The 19216-nt window shown below is 33.8% G+C and overlaps 1 protein-coding gene across 4 annotated transcripts in view; it reads right to left on the bottom strand.

Moving 5' to 3' along the window:
• Window positions 1-4648: 4648 nt before the first annotated feature.
• PDE3B (phosphodiesterase 3B) overlaps window positions 4649-19216 on the bottom strand; it is a 133282-nt gene continuing 118714 nt past the window's right edge. For 2 of the 4 annotated variants that reach the window (XM_016162087.2, XM_016162105.2), the window contains 4 exons: window positions 14306-14509; window positions 12244-12405; window positions 10082-10328; window positions 4649-8835 (listed from right to left, as the gene is read on the bottom strand). In XM_016162087.2, coding sequence (XP_016017573.2) covers window positions 8621-8835; window positions 10082-10328; window positions 12244-12405; window positions 14306-14509 — 828 coding nt within the window. In that variant the 3' untranslated portion in view covers window positions 4649-8620. The remainder of the gene's footprint in view (window positions 8836-10081; window positions 10329-12243; window positions 12406-14305; window positions 14510-19216) is intronic. The other 2 variants (XM_016162096.2, XM_016162078.2) reach the window with 2 other exon arrangements.

Raw genomic sequence — 19216 nt, 5'->3', positions numbered from 1 at the left:
GAGATTGTCCTATAATTTTTTCTTATACTCTTAGGTTTGATATCAAAGTAATAGTAGCCCATAAAATGTATCAGACAGATAGTGTTCCTTTCATCTTTGTATATAAACTGAAATACTTTTCATAAAAGTGGAACACTCAGTTCCTTGAGTATTTGTAGATTTTTCTCATAAAATTGTCTTAAGCTGGTGAGTTTTTTTGTGGGTAGGTTTTAACTACTGATGTAATTTCTTTATTGATTATAAGCATAATTGGGATTTCTAACTCAATATGGGTGAATTTTGGTAAGTTATGTTGTAGCCACCAGCCCCCAATAGACACATGGACCAGCAGAAATCAGTGAGTTATAGGAAACACACTCTTTATTCAGCCAGCTGTGTCTGCCAGGGGTATGCGGACCCCAAATTAAGCAGCCTCAAAATGTAGAGGTACAGGGTTTTTAAGCCTTAAACCCCATTCTTCATTCTGTTTGAACACACAAGTCTATTTTTCTTCTTTTTACTGTCAACCCACAGGTCGGTTGTGCAAGCAGTAGGTATAGAAGCAGAAAGCTTATTGTTAGAGTGTTATGTTCCCATGAGCGATAGCCAAACAGTAATTTTCCAACCAGCATAGTGTTTTCTAAGAGTTTTTCACCTTGTAAGTTTTCAAGTGTATTAGCATAAAGTTGTTCAAAATATTTTTGTCTTCCTAATCCAGGCCTTTTCATTACTTATATTAATATTCGAGCTCATTTTTTTCCTTAAACAATTGCACCAGAGTTTAGTCTTTTGGATTTGTCGAACTTCTTTATTGTATTGTTTTCTATTTCATTAATTTTTCTTCTGTTTTGTATTTTCTACATTCTGTTCTTTTATTTTAAATAAACACATTTCTCACAGCTCTGGAGGCTGGAGGTCTGAGATCAGGGTGCCAGCATGGTCGAGTTCTGGTGAAAACCCTCTTCCAGGTTGAACACCTCCAACTTCTCACTGTGTCTTCACATTGGGGGTTAGGTTTCAAAATGAGGGGACAAAAAAACTCATTTCATTGCAATCACTTTTTAAGTCCAGTACCTCTCCTATATGATAGTGTGGTCTGCTGTTACTCTTGGTTTCGTAGTATACAAGTTCAAATTCTTAAGGAATTGATGGACTAAACTCAGTCTATGGATTTGTCTTTTACATCGGTTAGGTGTACATTCTTAGATCAGTCAGCTGTGGTCAGAGGTGTAGGATTATGCAGTTCCAACATGACAGTCTGAACTACTTAGAGACTGAGAATTTTTCCCAGAAAGGGAAGATAGGCAATTAGACTTTCTATTATCTACCTTCCATTCAATCCAAAAGTTGTCTCAGTGTTCCCTCCAGAGGGTTAAGGCACTGAGGTATTACTGTCTGTCCTTCTCTTGCTCAGCTCAGCTGCAGGCATGGGAAACCTTAGCAGACAAGCTCAGTCCCACCCATTTGGTAGTACTTTAAGTGCCCCGTGTTTGCCAGTGGGTGGGTCCAGAAATCAGCCTGGCAGCTGTAAGCAGCAAGCGTTTATGTGTTTACCATTCTGGTCTCCCCTGCCTCTTGCTAGATCTTTTTCTTTTTTAACCGAGATATAACTGACATTAGTTTTAGGTATATAACAATGATTCAATATTTGTATATAGTGTGAAATTATCCCAATAGGACTAGGTAACATCTATTACCACACGCAGCTACAATTTTTTTCTTGTAAGAACTTTTAAGATTTACTCTTTTAGCAACATTCAAATATGTAATACAGTATTGTTAACTAGTCACCATGCTTTACATTACATCCCTAGGACTTATTTATTTTATAACTGAAATTTGTGCCTTTTGTCTACCTTTACTCATTTCACCCACCTACTTCCCTCTGCCTCTGGCAACCACCAATCTGCTCTCTGTATCTATAAGTGATATACTTTTTAAAGATTCCATATAAGTGAGATCATATGGTATTTGTCTTTGTCTGAGTTATTTTACTCAGCATAAGGTCAAAGTCTATCTATGTTGCAAATGGCAAGATTTCTTTCTTTTTATGGCTGAATAATAATTAGGTTGCTTCCATGTCTTGGCTATTGTAATGCTGCATTGAACATGGGCGTGCACATATGTTTTCAAGTCAGCGTTTTCATTTCTTTTGGATAAATATCGAGAAGTGGAATTGCTGGATCATATGGTAGTTCTATTTTTAATTATACTGTTTTCTATAGTGGCTGCATCAATTGACACTTACACCAGGAGTGCATAAGAGTTTCCTTTTCTCTGCTTCCACACATACTTCTTTTTGATAATAGCCTTTGTAAAAGGTATGAGGTGATGCCTCATTGTGGTTTTGATTTGTATTTTCCTGATTTGTGATGTTGAGCACCTTTTGATGTGCCTGTTGGCCACCTGTATTAACTGCTTATTAGATGACTTGCAATATTTTCTCCCATTTGGTAGGTTGTTTTTCATTTTGTTTTCTTTTGCTGTGCAGTGGCTTTTAGTTGATGTAATCCCACTTGTTTATTTTTGCTTTGTTGAGTTTGCTTTCGGTGTCAAATCCAAAGAATCATTGCAGAGACCAGAGTTAAGGAGTTTACCTACCACCCATGTTTTCTTCTAAGAGTTTTATGGTTTCAGATCTTAACATTCATGTCTTTAATTCATTTCGAGTTAATTCATGTGTATGGTGTAAGACAGTGGTCCAGTTTAGTTGATTTTCATATGGCTGTCCACTTTCACAGCACTATATATTGAAGACTGTATTTTCTCCATTGTATATTCTGGGTTCCATTGTCATAAATTAATTGACCATGTATGCATGGGTTTATTTCTGGGCTTCTATCCTGTTCCCTTGTCTATGTCTGTTTTTATGCCAATATCATAGTTTTGATTACTGTTTTGTAATGTAGGTTGAAATCAGGAAGCGTGACGTCTCCAGCTTTGTTCTTTCTCAAGAATGCTTTGGTTATTTAAGCTGTTTCGTGGTTCCATAAAGATTTAGGATTGCTTTATTTTTGCAAAAAAACTCCACTGGAATTTTGATAAGAATTGCAGTGACTCTGTAGGTTGCTTTGGATAATTCAGAATTTTTAACAGCATTCTTCCAGTGTATGAGTACAGAATATTTCTGCACTTAATTCAGTTTCTTTAATCAATTTCTTAGAGTTTAAAGATCTTTCCTATCTTTCATTAAATTTATTTCTAAGTATTTTATTCTTTAATGGAAATTGAAAATGGAATTTTCTGTTTGTCTTTCTGATAATTATTAGTGTGAAGAAATGTGATATTTTTGTATATTAATTTTTATGCCCTTCAACTTTACTGAATTTGTTTATTCTAATAGGTTTTTTTGTTTGCTTTGGTGGAGTCCTTTGAGTTTTCTATGTCATCTGCAAATAATGATAGTTTTACTTCTTTCTTTCCAATTTGGTTGCCTTCTATTTTTGCCTGTATGCTCTTGCTCAGACTTCCAGTAGTATATTGAATAAAAGTGGTGAGCATGGGTATCTTTGTCTTGTTCCTGATCCTAGAGGAAAAGTTTTCATTTTTCATTGTTGATTACGATGTTAGCTGTGAGCTTGTCATATATGGCCTTTAACATGTCGAGGTATGTTCTCTCTATGCCCACTTTGATGAGAGTTTTAATCGTAAATGGATGTTGAATTTTATCAAATGCTTTTTCTGCATCTATTGAGATGATCATATGATTTTATTCTTTATTTTGTTAATGTGGTATATCTACATTCTATTTCTTAACTTCTTAAGTTGGACACTTAGCTCATTAATTTGTTAGTCTTTTTTTCCAAATATAAACATTTAATGATATATTTCCCTTCAAGTGCCGTTTTTGCTGCATCTCAAATTTTGGTAGTACAGATTTTTTAAATTATTGTTCGTTTTTTCCTATTATGATTTATTTTTTTGACCCTGGAGTTATTTAAGAGCAATTTCTTAAATCTATGAAGCATACATAATTTTCAAGGTTATTTTTTATTTTAAATTGCCTCATAATCAAAGAACATAGTTCGTATGATACATGCTCTTTGAAATGTATCAACACTTGCTAATTTATAGACAAGTACATGGTGAAGTTTTAGAAATGTTCTTTAGATATTTAAGAAAACTATATATTCTCTATTGTGTTTTGGTTCTGTATGTCCAATAAATCAAGACTGTTCACTGTATTGTTTATCTTTTTATGAACTTTTGGTCTGTTTAACTTGTTTTAAATCTCCCACTTGGGTTGTGCATTTGTCAAGTTTTCTCTATATCAACTTTTGATTTATGCATCAATGAGACTATTAAGCATATTTATTTTACATGCCTGGTGAATTTCCACCTCTGTCAGATATTAATACCTACCTTATAAGGGTCATTATAAAATATAGGTAAATCACAAATCACTAAGAATAATGATTAACACATAAGTACTATGTAAATGTTGGCTTTTTAAAAAAATCCTGATAATCACTATATTTGTACTGGCAAATCTAGTCTAGTTTATTTACATTTCTTGTGGTTGTTGATATTTTAAAATTTGTTCCTACCTTGTTTTTTACCCCATTTGTCCTATTGATTGTTTTCTCATTCATTGTATTTTTATTGGTCTTTTCTCTTATCCCCTCCCCCCCACCCTTACTGGTTTTGAAGTTATGTACTTTTATAGTTTTACTAACTCCTTTTCACATTTTAGCATTTATACATAATTTAACAGTCTAAATATCTTAAACTATACAAGACCCTTAAGGAACTTTAAAATGCTTTTTCTTATGTTCTCTTGTTACTATAGGATTTTTTTCTTTAAGCCCCACAAAATAATGATTTTAGTTTATAAAAATGATTAACCTTACTAAGTAAGTTGTTAATTTCTTTGCTTTTATCCTTACTCCATGCATCTCACATCTTCTTTCTGAAGTTATTTTTCTTCTTCCTAAAGTATATGCTTCAGAATTTTGCTACTCTAAGTGTGGTCAACACACTAGCAGCATCATTACGTAACCTTGGGAGCTTTTCAAAAATATACACCCTCAGAGACTTGCTTTTAAGAACTATAGACTGTTGGGGTCTCTACAGACTTATTAGATTGAAATATGCATTTTAACCAGATCACCAAATGATTCATATGCACATTACAGCAACCTTTATAAGTACTACTTTAAAAATTGTTAGGTTAGTCTGTTGATGGGAAAATCTCAATGTTTATCTGAAAATGTCATTATTTTACCCTTGCTCTTGGTAGCTTTGCTGATTAACTGTAAGTTGATAGTTATTTTTTTCTCAGCACTAGAAGATAATGTAGTATTTTCTGGCTTCCATTTTTTGGTAATAAGAAATTTGCTGTCAGTTTTATAGCATGATTATTTTTCAGTTTTTTATTGCTTCCTCATTTTTTTTGTTATCCATATTTTTTCCCTTAGACATTTCATACATGATTGTTACATTGTTTTTGATAAAGTAATGCAGGATCTAAAGTCATCGAGTAGTTTAAATCTGCTATTTATTTCTGCTATTCTTATGGTTGTTTCCTTGTGTCTGGTGATTTTATTAAAGATCTCTAGAGAAAGAGAGCCAATAGGATATATACACACCTCACCCTCCACCACATAACAAAATCTACTCCTTTTCTGATATACCCTATGTCAGTGAACGACATTGACAGTTGTCCAAATCAGAATTTGAAATTCTGTCATCTCTTTCCTACCACCGGAGCAAATTGATTCTACATCTTCAACATCAAGTCCATTTACTTCCCTGTAGCCCTAGAATCTATCGTAGTCTAGACCCCTGAGATCTCCCCATGTCTAATCTTATTCTTCTATTCAACATAGTAAGTTATTTGAATACTCATAAAATGTAAATCTAACTATGTGACTCTTCCGAATTAAAACTCAATTATCGTGCTCTACAAGGGCTTTCATTAACCACCCTCTCTTCTACCTCTTGCATTCTATATTCTAGCCACCCTAAATTTCTTTTGGCTTCCCCAGTGGGGGAACGCTTTCTCCTCTTTTGGACTCTGCACATGAGCTAATTCATAAATCATCAGCTTTCAGCGTAAGTCAGTTGACTCTGAAAAGGTGTTCCACCCTGTCGCACATCCCGCTTGCCATTCCCACACACTCTCTATAGTTGCCATGCTCAGATTAGCCTGGCAACTATAAAAAAGACACCAGAGTAGGCTCTATTCCTTTCTTTTGTGAAGTTTGTTCCTGTGAGATGATGTAATCTACGGAGAGGGGGAAAATTTCTGACCACTCAAGCAATGCCAGAATTTGCAGGGATTTTGTAAAAATAAGTAGAAAAAGCCAATAGCACCAGCAAAACAAGTGAGAATAGCAGGAAACAGACTTCAGATCATGAAATAATGTTAAAAAGTAGGTTTTTATGGAGAGAAAAATGTCAATAAGCACATGTAATATAGCACTATAAGATTATTTCTAAGACCAGTGACTTAAAACAACAGCAAATTCATGACAAAAATTATAATAGAGTAGAAACCAAAATAGGATTTGCAGTATGGCTGCAGTAATTTCTCAAGATTCCTTCTAGTAGTTCTTTATATACTTAATAAACTCTCACATTCATTACTTACAATTTATGAGTTTAACTTTCAGCAAGGATACTTCTTAGTGTTTCTTTGGGTTATTTTAATATATGTCAATTATTTAGCAAAGGTTAAGTAATTTAAGAGTTAAATTACATAAAAATGAGTTCTTAGTAATAGTGTTTTTAATAGAAAAACATGCTTTTTGAGAAAATAAAAATATACACTAAACCTCAATACAAAATTTTAATAAAATAGTAAGGAAATTTGATTGTATCATTATACATACATGCACATGTATGAATTTATACACATACATGTACTTTACAATAGCAGAAATATACCCATGTGGATGCAAAATGCACTCTAGAGAAATAGAAGCACAGGATATATACATTATAAGTGCAAACTCAATAAATTAGTTAAAATTTTATTAATAATGTGGGACCAGTTTTACAAATGACGTGGCGATGGTAGCAAAAGTGGCGAGAAGAAACTCAGCACTCACCATGTCTAATAAATAAAGCTTAGTGATTCATTAAATATTATGATATTCTACAGGATTAAAACTTTCAACAGTTCCATATATTTTTTTAAATTGATTTCTTTCAGATATGCCAAATATTCTAGGTAAGAAATTGCCTGCAGACATATTTTAAAGGAATTACCTTGGAAAATTAATGATTTCGCTGTCTACAAAAGCTGTGAATGGATTCAAAATGTGATATGATCTTCAGAAATAATATTAGTCTACCATTTTGCTATCATTTTGGCTGCTCTTTATAGCTTCAAAATTTTTTCACAACCAGGGTACATATTTGTACCGTAACAGAAAAATGAACAAGTTTATAAATATTGTAGATATGTCCCATTTTCTTTGCAATTACCTTAATGTGCTTTTGTGCGAAATAATTTACTAAAATTGTTAAGATTTGTTATATAAAAATTAAGTATTTCCACCATTTACTTTCTCAGAAATTAGACTTTCATTGGGCTCTAGAAGTTTTGAGTAGTCTCATGGCAAAAGGAAATTAGTAGAAAGATCAACATCAGTTTTACAGTAACTAAACACATGGCACCTAAGATATGGATCTAAAGATAAGCACATATTCCCAATTATTCAATGTATGTGTCCTTTAGAACTCTTTCTTTTTCCTTTGATAGGATTAGTCTCATTTGACTTCATGTTAAGGCAAAAGACATCTTTTCCTTTAATTGGTCTCAAATTTAAAAGAAAATAATGTTCATTTTAATACACAGTTAACATCAATATTAGGAAATTTTTTTCTGAAAATCTTTGTGTTTACATTAATTAAATGTTTAAAAATACTAATCCTGAGCAAGAGTAAAAATAAGAACAGTTTTGACTAAAGAGTAAAATTCCTTCATTGTTGAACCTGAACATCTTTAAAATTTGACCATGGAATATAAAGTCAGTAAGACTGGAATTCAGACTTCTGATGTCCACGGCAAACCTGAATACTCTGAGCAGAAATAAAACACACATAGTAGATAATACACAACAGTAAAAAGCATCAGAAATTGATGCACCTGGATTTTGTTAAATATAACAAAGGTCACTCAGTCCTAGCTGAAAGAACACTCAACAGTGTATTGCATTGAACAGATCCCTCAAAAAGGCAACACTGGATTCCGTTTTAAATAGGCACAGACTTTTCCCCAAAACATTCAAAGACAAAGGACACATTGGAAAGAAAATATGAATCCTGTTTTTATGAAAGCAAAAAGTTCTGGCCACTCTGGAAACTGAAGTAAGTCACTTGAGGTTTTGGTAATAGCTACCCCTCGTGAAAAATAAGATTTCTACTAAGCAAAGCAGTATCATGACAAAGTATTTATACTCCAGCGAAGGCATTATGCAAGGGCTTTGCTACATGAGTCAAGTGAAGCCACGCTCTAAGAATGGTTTGCTAGTTCTGTGGTGAAAGTGCCTAAGAGTGGGAACTTGCCAGCACGGCAAGGATCCATCCCCTCACAGTATTAAGGCCTGTGCATGTTAAGAACGGTCAGTTGAAAGCACAGTGAACAAGTGATTTCTGACACTGGGCACGGCCCTTGGCTTCTTCGATATATCTTTTAATCAAACTGTCTTTCCTCCTCTTCATCTGCTTCTTCAATGACCTGAATCTCATCTGCTTGAGGTAAGGGAGAATTCTCCACTTGCAGTTTATTCCCATCAGCTTTACACTTCTCTTCTTCCTCTATGATTTCCTTCCATATCTTGTGGTTTTCAGTGAGGTGGTGCATTAGCTGACAAAATATTCGCCGTCTGCCTTTCCTTCTTTGTGGTTCTGTGAAATTTAAAACATATATTCTAATCATAGTAACATGATTCAATCATTCATTCAATAAATATCTAAGTTATATTCCAGGGACTTATCTAAGCATAGTGGTTACAGCAATAAACAATAAAATAAAAATAATCCCTGCACTATGGATCTCCCATTCTAGTGGAAAGACCTAGATATGCAAATAAAGAAGCAAAACGTAAGTATGTTAAGTGGTGTTAAGTATTGTGAATACAAATAAGGGATTTCTTTTTATTAAATCCTTTATTAAATCTTTTATTAATAAAGGATTTAATAATTTAAAAACCTTTATTTTTATCCATAATACTTACAGAGAAGGGGATAAGGTAGGACTGGGGAGGGGGAGAAGGTACTAAAATTTCAAATGATAAATAATGTGAAGTTAAAACCAACCCTTTTTGGATTTTTTATGTGTTGAATTAAACACAATTATCAAAATTTTAGTGAGTATAAATATTTTTTAGAAGCCAGTCAACTTTCCCAAGATGATACTCAGATGGTACTGGCATAAAATGACTCTTCACTATGCAAATCCCAAATACAACTCTGCAAGGGGTGCAGTCGGGTGGTGGCGATTGTGCTGATGGGGTTCTTCATAGTTATCTGTTCTGATGAATACTATGCTTGGAAAACAAACAAAATTATCTAGATATAATTTAAATTCTACTTTAAAGAGCAAGTAACATTTTATTTACAAAGGTGACAAATATTTTTCACTTTGCATTTATGCTCATTGCTTTATATAGAAAATTGTGTGTACAGTTTGGTAATTCAAATCCATAATGCCACAAAATTTGGTTCTCTTACAGTCAGGAAATGTATGTTTTCCTCTTTTCCCAACTGTTTTGACCTATTTCACAAGTCTAAATGAAGGGCAGATTAACAGGGGAGGAAAGATACGGTGAGGCGAAGGAGGACAAGCCACTAGGACGCACCCACCTCACGTATTTCCAGATACGATGACAGCCCTATCATGCATGCTCAGTACAGACTACTGAAGCGCTGGCTGGAGGATAACACCGCAAGAGATGCTACTTTTACTAAGAATGCCTGGGTGACAGCATTAGCCTGGGTACCCAGGCCGCAGTTCCTTAAAAACAAGGCTATTCAATATGAATATTTAGATAGCAGTTATTCAAGATAAGACTGCAAGATCTATATCTAAAAAACAAATTAAATGGACATTTTCAGTTAATAACATTAAAATTATAATATTCCTATTTCTTACTAAGATTTAGATTGTCTTCTATTTCTTCATCATCTGTATCCAATTCTTCACCATCTTCATCATAACTTTCAGTATCATCATCCTCTTCTTCTATCCACTGACCCGGGAGCAAACCAGCAGCATCATAGGAGTTACACAAGGGGCCTACTATGTGAGTAATAAAAGATTCTTGGAGTTTTGCTAGTTGAGGAGAAGAACGATCCATGAAGGGACTGATGGGCAAACCAAGATTTGCTTCTTCATCTCCCTGATCATTTTAAAAAGAAAATCACATTTTTTAACTGTTGAAAAAACAACTACTGAGCTTTGCTGTTAAAATTATTTTGGTTTGTTAATACGGAGAGTCTACATCAAAATAATTTTTAAAAGAAGCATCAATGACTATTACTCTCATTTCAGCTCTGAACAAGACTTTTTTCTCACACTGCACCAACCAGTAGGTTGATATTCAGTTAAAAAGAAAAATATACATCTTAAAATATACATCAGAAACCTAATATGTAAAATAGAAAGTAGAGCTACTGTGATTGAGGTGAGGATTTGAGGCCCAGAGCCCCAACTGCTTGCCCTGTGATACCCTCTCACCATGCTCTCTAGGGTTCTGAGAGCACAATTTGAGATCAGACAGATGTGATTTTCAAACCATCCCCTGCCACCTACTATCTTTACGGTGTTGGGCAAGCTCTATAACCAATTCATGTGTAAAGTTTGAATAATCTACCTTGCAGGGTTGCTATGAGGATGAAAAGCAATATTATGTGAAGTGTTTTACAGTGCTGAGCATTCCCCAAATGGTGCTGTTCCTAGCATCTGACCTGGTGGAGGATGAATATTCTCCACAAGGCACACACACATTCTGCAGGCAAGATGAGCCACATACCCTTAAGGAAGCCATCAGAAATTGTCCCAATGAGTAACTGTCTCATGATTACTGTCTATGACTTTTATTTTCTATAAGGAAGAAATATTAATTTTTTTAAAAGTTAGGTTTGTCCTCAAGACTTTACAATTTCGTAGAGTTGGCTTTTTTTTTGGCGGTGGGGGGGTAGAAGTTTGGCTTTTCTAAGCCCACCACACTTAAATGGCTATAAAAATATAAAGGTAGTAGTGTTAAGATGCAAAAAAAGATGGGCAAGGTTAGAATTTTGCATCTATATCTGAAGGACGTTTAATAGCATAAGCAGATTCAGAAGAAATTTAATAGTTTTGATGAGGGTTGACTAGGACTTTCATACAGATTAGTACATTTAACCTTCATGACTGCAGTAGGATATAATTTTTCTCCTTTGACATATGAATAATGAAACCTAGAAAGATTAAGTGAAAACATCTGAAATAATGTATTATTTTTAGTGATAGATTGGGAATTATAATAGCTAACATGTATTAAGCACTTGAGTGTCGGGAACTGTTCTAAGACTTTACATATATTAAGATTGTTTGCGTAGACATTTTGATCTTCCTGATTATCAGAGCCAATAAGGATTCTCAAGAAATGCAATTCCAAAGTCAAGAAGATGTGTTTGATTTTTGGAGATAGTGAAATGTTAGGCTGTGGGGAAATCAGTATACATCTATATTGTAGGGAGTCTCATAATCAGACCTCAAAAAATGGTAAAGATTCAGCAAGGTGGTAGGATTATTTTAAAGACAAGTTTCTAAAACATGAGAAAAGAATACGTTTATATCTTTGAATCCTTGAAAACCGTTAAGTATCTACTTTGTCCCCATTTCTAGCCCTCTAATTTCTTATCCTCAGAAGTGTTTCTAGCAGAGTTGAAAATAGGCTGATATTCTTTAAACATAGTCTAAGTATACCCTGAATCGATTAAAAACAACTTCATTTAGAAATAAGCTATCCTAAGTCATAGGATCTCAGAGTTGAAAGGGACCTTGGAATCACAATGTAGTCTATCCTTACCTCTAGGCTTGAGTACTTTCAACCCACCACAATAGGCTATGAGCTATTTTTTGCTGTTTTAAATTTAAGCAGCAAAGGCAAAAAGAAAATACTAAAACCAGAGCAAATGAAACAATTTCTAACCATTTTTGGTCAAAGCAACTAAAATATTAAACATTTAATGCACTTAATCAAATCCCAAAGAGTAGTGTCTTCAGATGGCAGTTCTTAAAAATCCCACCAATCTCCTGTTTCAACTTACCTGCTCATAAAACTCATTGACAATACCTTCTGTCCATTTCAAATGCAAATCCCGAATTTTTGCTGGGCCATTTATATCTGCCAGTTTGATGCACACCTGGCATACTAAGAGGCGATCATTTTCATTACTCCATTCTATACCATTACTATTTACATCATTGGCCTATTTTGGAAGAACAGAATTATTTTAGAGTCTGAGGGCACAGGAGTTTTGTTATTGTTTGTAGCAAATTATCTTAAAAACCGTTTCCTGTCCAAATGACAGGAAGGAATTTCAGTAAATGCTACTTTTAATCAGTTGTGCCATAACATTGGACCTCTATGGTTTAAGTTTCTCTTACATTTGAAGTGTCATTATAATTTTGTTTCAGTGGAGATAGAGGCTATAAAAACCATGAGTTTTTATATTTTATAACCATGGGTTTCAACATTTGTGATTACTATAAATAATTATAATCTAGATGTGTATATATTATATATATGCAAAAAATCAATAAATCATGTAAGAATTGTAACCATTTCTACCTCAAAAAAGAACACTTAAATATCTAAGGAGAAGCCGCCTCTAGCTGTGAAAAGCAATTATGTTATAGCTGAAAGAACACAGCACAAATCTTACTTAGAAGCTGATCCCTGTGGTTTTAAATCCTGACTCGGAACGATTTACTAATTTCACTGTGCAACACTGCAGAAATTACTTAATCTCCTTGAGTCTAACTTTCTTCATCTATAAAACAGGAAAAGTAGTACCAATTTAGTTGTATTTCCATGAGGATTATTAACAAATGAAAAATGCCTAGTTAATAGTAAATGCCAAATAAATGGTAACACTGTTATTTAATAAATGGTAATTATCGTTATTAATTAGGCAAATTACTATGCCTTTCAAGAATTCAAATTCCCTCCTGTAAGAAAATGAAGTGAGTGAACCAGATCAGTGGCACCAAACCCTTTTGTCAAAGGAAAATTTATGCAGACTACCACTACAGAAAACACTTAAAAGGAGAGCTCTTTTTATTGTAACTGTAGGTCTAGAGACCCACACATGTGGGATTTTCTGAGAGACTATAGAATAGAAGTGTCTAAGGAACACAGATTAAAGGGCATTGGGTTAGATAATCTTTTGCCTGTTTTAAAAAAAGTAAAACTTCTATTACTCTGACTTAAGCACTTAAATGAATTATTATTGAATAAAAGTAAATAGAGCTACACAACTATGAAATAATTTTAAAGGCATACTGATTTCTCACTGACTTTTATAAGCATTTCATTAATATCACAACAGCAACATATATAGGGTCTCCTTCCAGAGGGTTAAATCTAGTACTCCTTTGTTATTATAGTACACCTTCCTTTAGGTCATGAATGCCACCAAGAAAACAACAGCTGCCCTATCAACAAAGGTGGGTATCCTTCCCTCTGGAATCTAAAGCAGTCGTTCTCAACTGTTTTTCACCCCAAATGTCTAAGGGATCAAACACACTCCATTTACTACCACTGTCACATGAAGGCAGTGATTCTCAATTTCCTAGTGAATGTGAATTCTCTGAGGGCGGGGACTTGACCTGTTCTTTTCTTATTCTTTGTTCGCACAATGACTGCACATAGTGAGCAAACCCAATAAATAGTTGTTCAATGAGTGCATTACTCTCAAGTAGAGGGTACTTCTTTCTCATACCAGCCAGTTCAATACTACCATAAAGGCATGACAGGTGTGGCGAAGCAGCCATAATTAGCTTCTTAGAAGCACATCTTTAATTTCACAAAGTGCCTTACTTGGCACTGTACAACACTTTCTCAAAAGCTTTTGACATAATTGGTTTGTCACTGTATGACGGTTACAACAATACAAGTCTATGTGTAAGAAGAAATGTAGCAAGCAGCAGTATTAGGATAAAATAAAAATGTTTTATTTTTTTTAAATATTGGCATAAATATTATCTTACACTAGATATTATGACTTCATGAGTAGTATTCTAACTTAATATTAAAAAATACTTTTATCAGTAACACTGACAATAATTTCTATTCTTTGAAACTAGGCATTCATTTGCTTAACAAACCTTGGCATTGAATTCAGCAAGGAAATCAAAATGCTTTTTAAGATCTGTGGCAAGGATTGCTTCAATGACTAAAAAACGAAAGCGCTTGAATTCTACATGATCGAGATTAAGAAGGAAGTTGTATTCTGGGTTAGAAAGATATAGATTCCAAGCTGATGCAGCATGATGGTTCTCCAGAACAGATCTGTCGTTGTACAAAACTGCCTAAAAAGAAATAAAAATGAGGTAAGTATCTCAAAGATATTAAAATTTTAATTAAAACAGAGTTAGGATCAGGTTGGAAGAACACAGACAATGAGTAACTACTGCATGCCAGGCATTTTAATACTTGTGCAGAGTCGTGACAGTTTTATAAAGGAATAGACCGAAGTACAAAGAGGATAATGTACACCTTTCCAGCATACACAGCTGGTCCGTGAAAGGGTAATTTGCCTCCAAGATGCATCTTCTTTACAGACATCATGCTGCCTCCCAAGAGATGTAAAGTTACTATTCTGAGGTCTACTTCATTAATTCAGTAAACCCACTCAGGTAAAGCCTCTGTTAATAAAGTCCTTGGGGAATATTGAGCAGGCGTAGGGTTACATTTCTCTTCTTTAGCTACCATGGAATCTAGGGTGGTTGACTGAGAAGAAGCAGGAGTACAAGGTGAGTCAGAGACCCCCGCGTCTGAAGAAGACATACTCTATACTTCTCTCCAGACACAGTGCCTGGGAGTAAGAAGTATGAAATGGGTAACAGCACAAATCCTCTGGTTCGAGTAGTTTAGAACTATTCACTTTTTCTCCACCTCACTTGAGCGGAAAACCTTCTATTCTCTAGAACTTTGGAATACGGATTTTCAAAAGCCACTGGATTACAGAATTTTTAAAGCTTCTTCCACCACTAAAAATTAAGCAATTAAAAAAATTTGTAAGCATAGTAATTTATTACAATATTTTTAAACAACATTTGTTGTGGAATATAATATGTATGCAGAAAAAGGACAAAAACATAGTTTAACAAATAGAGAGCAAATACCCATGCAACCAACGGTCCTATCAGGAATACAACACTGCTGACTCCTCAGAAGCTTTCTTAATACACCTTTCTGATCATAACCCCTTTTCTCCCCACAAAGGTATGCAGCCCTAAATATGTTCAGTAGTTTAGTTTTGCCTATTTTGGGGTATTATATACAAGGAATCAACTTTGGAGTTTGTTTTTTTAAATAAAATATTGCTTGACTCCCCCATCTCCACCATTTTGTTTGTTTATTTTTTGAGATATAATTGGCATACAATATTATATTAGTTTCAAGTATACAACATGATTTGATATTTGCATATATTGAGAAATGGTCAGCATAAGCGTAGTTAACATTCGTCACCATACATAGTTACAGAATTTTTTTTTCTTGTGATAAGAACTTTTAAGATCTTTCTTAGAACTTTCAAATATGCTATACAGCATCAACTACAGTCACCATGCTGTACATTATGTCCCCAGGACTTATTGTACATTGGAACCTTTTGACTCTCTTCACCCATTACAGATTGCCATTGCTATGTATTATTCCATTGGGTGAATATGTAGCACAACACTATCCATTCTATGTTGATTTGGGTTGTTTTCAACTTATATCTATTATGAACACATTATAATCTATCAGCTATGCTGCTATGAATAATCTTATAGATGTATCCTGGTACATGCATTTGTATAGGATACATACCTAGGAGATTTTACGGAATTGTACAGTATATAGATCTTCAGCTTTACCAGATAATGTCAAACTGTCTCCTTAAATAGTTGTACCAATTTATTCTGGCACCAATAGTATATGAGAACACCTTTGCTCCTCGTCAACACTTCTTTTGTCAGACTTATAAATTTTTGCTAAACTGTTGGTGCATAATGATCTCTCATGTTGGTTTTAGTTAGTATTTCCCTGATTACTAAGGAAATCATTATGGTGATTGGTCATTTGGATTTCCTGCTTTGTGCCTGTGCAAGTCTTTTTGTTCATTTTGAGTTGTCTGACTTTTTCTTACTGACTTTTAGGAATTCTCTATATGTTCTGGTTTCAAGTCTTTTGATGGTTATGTGTATCCCATGTACTTTTTACCCCACTCTGTGGCTAGCATTTTTAACTTTCTTAATAGTATCTTTTAATGAATGGAAGTTCTTACATTTAGTGTAGTATAATTAATTCATCAATAGTTTCTTTTATGGTTAGTTTTTTCCTTCTCTGTTTAAGAAATCCTTGCCTTCTGGGATTGGATGTTTGGTTACACTGAATCTATAAATCTATTTAAGAGGAACTGACTATCTTAAAATGTTGATGCAATCTGTAACCACGGAATATCCCCATTTGTTTTTTAAAGTACATAAGTTTTATAATTTCCTCACAAAATTTACATTTATTTCTGAGTACTTCATATTTTTGGATGCTATTAATAGTAAATGCTACCTTTTGAAAAATAATTTAATTTTCTAATTATCTGCAGCTTTAAAGGTATAATTATTTTTATATATTGACCTTTTATCTAATAATCTTGCTAAAATTTCTCATTCATTTTAATAATTTATTTGAAGATTTAAATTTTTTTCTACCTGCACAATCATATTATCTGAGAATAATGATACTTTAGTTTCTTCCTTCCTAATCCTTGCTCATTTTAATTCTTTTTCCTAACTTACTATACTAACTAGACTTTCTAGTATTATTTGAATAGCAGACGTACTTGTCTCATTATTGATATCAAAGAGAAAGTATTCAGCAATTCACTATTAAGTATGTGATGTTTTGCTTAAGTTATTATTTTTTTTAATGATACCCTTTATCAGATTAAGAAAGTTCTCTTTTACTCCTACTTTGCTAAGAGTTTTTATTAGGAACCAATGTCTTATAAAATGTTTTTCTGTAATAATTGAGATAATGAAATAATTTAGAACTTTAATCTGTTAATGTGAGAATTTCATTAACTTTTTTGTTCAAATTATCTTGCATTTCTGGGATAAATCTAACTTGTTCAAGGTTATCTTTTCTAAATATTACTAGATTAAAGTTTGATATAATTTTGTTTAAGGTTTTTACATCTATGTTTATGAGTAAGATTGCCCTGTGAGTTTTCTTTTTTTGTATTATCTTTGTCAGATTTTAATATCAAGGTTTGTTAAGTGTTAACCAACCTTTTTTTCATTATTGTCACCTAACAAGACTTTTTTTTTTTAGTCTTGTTAGATAATTTTTCCTAATCATTCTCTCATGAAATTTTAATACAACAGATAAAACATATATGTCTATGTATTGTGTTTTGAACATAAAAAGAGTTAAGATTTGCTGCCCCCACCCCCCCACAACCAATTTTAATGAGCAGAGTAATTATAAAAAGAACTTCCACAGCCAATGTTAAAGGCTGATGATAAAAATAAAGCCCATCCCCGTTTTCATAGAGCTTCCTGTCTAATGGGAAGGAAGGGCAGATAAAAACAGAATGCAATCTCGGTTAAGATACATATTCTGAGATCTTAATTTATTTTATGTAAACATTCTAAGAGCCCATTAACAGATGAATGGATATAGACGTTGTGTATGTGTATATAATATTAAAATGTTATCCAGCTTTGAGAAAGAAATCCTGCCATTGTGATGACATGAATGGACCTTGAGGGCATTAAGCCAAGTGAGATAAGTCAGAGAAAGACAGGAATTTAAATAAGTTGAACTCATAGAAACAAAAGTAGAATGGTGATTGCCAGGGGGTGGGGGCATTGAAGAGGTGTTGGATAAAGAGTACAAACTTCTAGTTATAGGATTAATAAGTTCTGGGGATCTAATGCACAGCACTGTGATTATAGTTAACAGTACTGTAATCTGTACTTGAAAGTTGCTAAGAGACTAGATCTTAAATGTTCTCAATATACACAAAAAAATTATGTGACATGAAGGAGGTGCTAGCTATTGCTATAGTGGTAATCATATTACAATTATGTGTATCAAATTAACACACCGTACACCTTATACAATATCGAATGTCAATTATATCTCAATAAAAAAGGCATTTCACACTAACCTTATTACAGCTTTATGCATCATAAATCCCAAAGAGAAAGCATAAGCTTCAAAGACTCCCTAAGGGGTCACTTTACATTTAATAGTGATTTGACTAATCCATGCTCAAATCCAATGAAGACTGATAAACTATGAGAATAGCTTTGTTCAGGAAGAAATAACCAAACTCCCAACTCAATAGAGCACAATGTTGAGCTAGCTGACTTAATTAGCTGGCAAGATTAATGAGAGAAATGACTAAGTTCAGAATTCCTTTACCATCCCAAATTACTCTTTGAAATTACCAAAGGAATGAATATAAAATAGGGGCCAAAAATCTGAATATTGGAATCTAGATATAATCACCACAGTGGAAACTTCAAGAACACAGTAAAAGTGGTCACGGATTGAAGGAAGACCAACTAAGTCATGCATAAGAAGGAAAAACTCACCTGGAGAATAAGTGGAAAGGAGTCCTTAGCGGGACTCCAATAAACTCACTACCTCATAGCTGAGTGGAATCAAGAAGGAACCAAGGAGCAGTAAGTAGGAGGCAACTGTCAGTTAGAAAGATACTGGATGATTGCACGTAGAGCAATAAGCCAAGCTTAAACTTAGTGAGAAAAACATTCCAGGTAAAAGAGATAATGAAGCCGACCTATGAGCCTTCTATGACAACCAGAGAAAGAAGATAGGGCCCCAGCTAATTTAGAGCTGCAATAACTAACGCCCTCTGACTTTGTGCTAAAGCATCTTGCTATGTGCTTTCACTAGTTATGGATTTCTTTCTCTCCACAGGCAGACACATCTTTAATTTAGCAAAGCCAATTATTTGATTATAAACTTTACTTTTCACCTTCCTTTTTGTGTCAGAA

Source organism: Rousettus aegyptiacus, unplaced genomic scaffold, assembly GCF_014176215.1.
Source record: "Rousettus aegyptiacus isolate mRouAeg1 unplaced genomic scaffold, mRouAeg1.p scaffold_m13_p_5, whole genome shotgun sequence".
In the NCBI taxonomy this organism is placed as follows: domain Eukaryota; kingdom Metazoa; phylum Chordata; class Mammalia; order Chiroptera; family Pteropodidae; genus Rousettus; species Rousettus aegyptiacus.
Note: the sequence above shows the minus strand (reverse complement) of the source record. Positions and strands in the feature narration are given on the sequence as shown.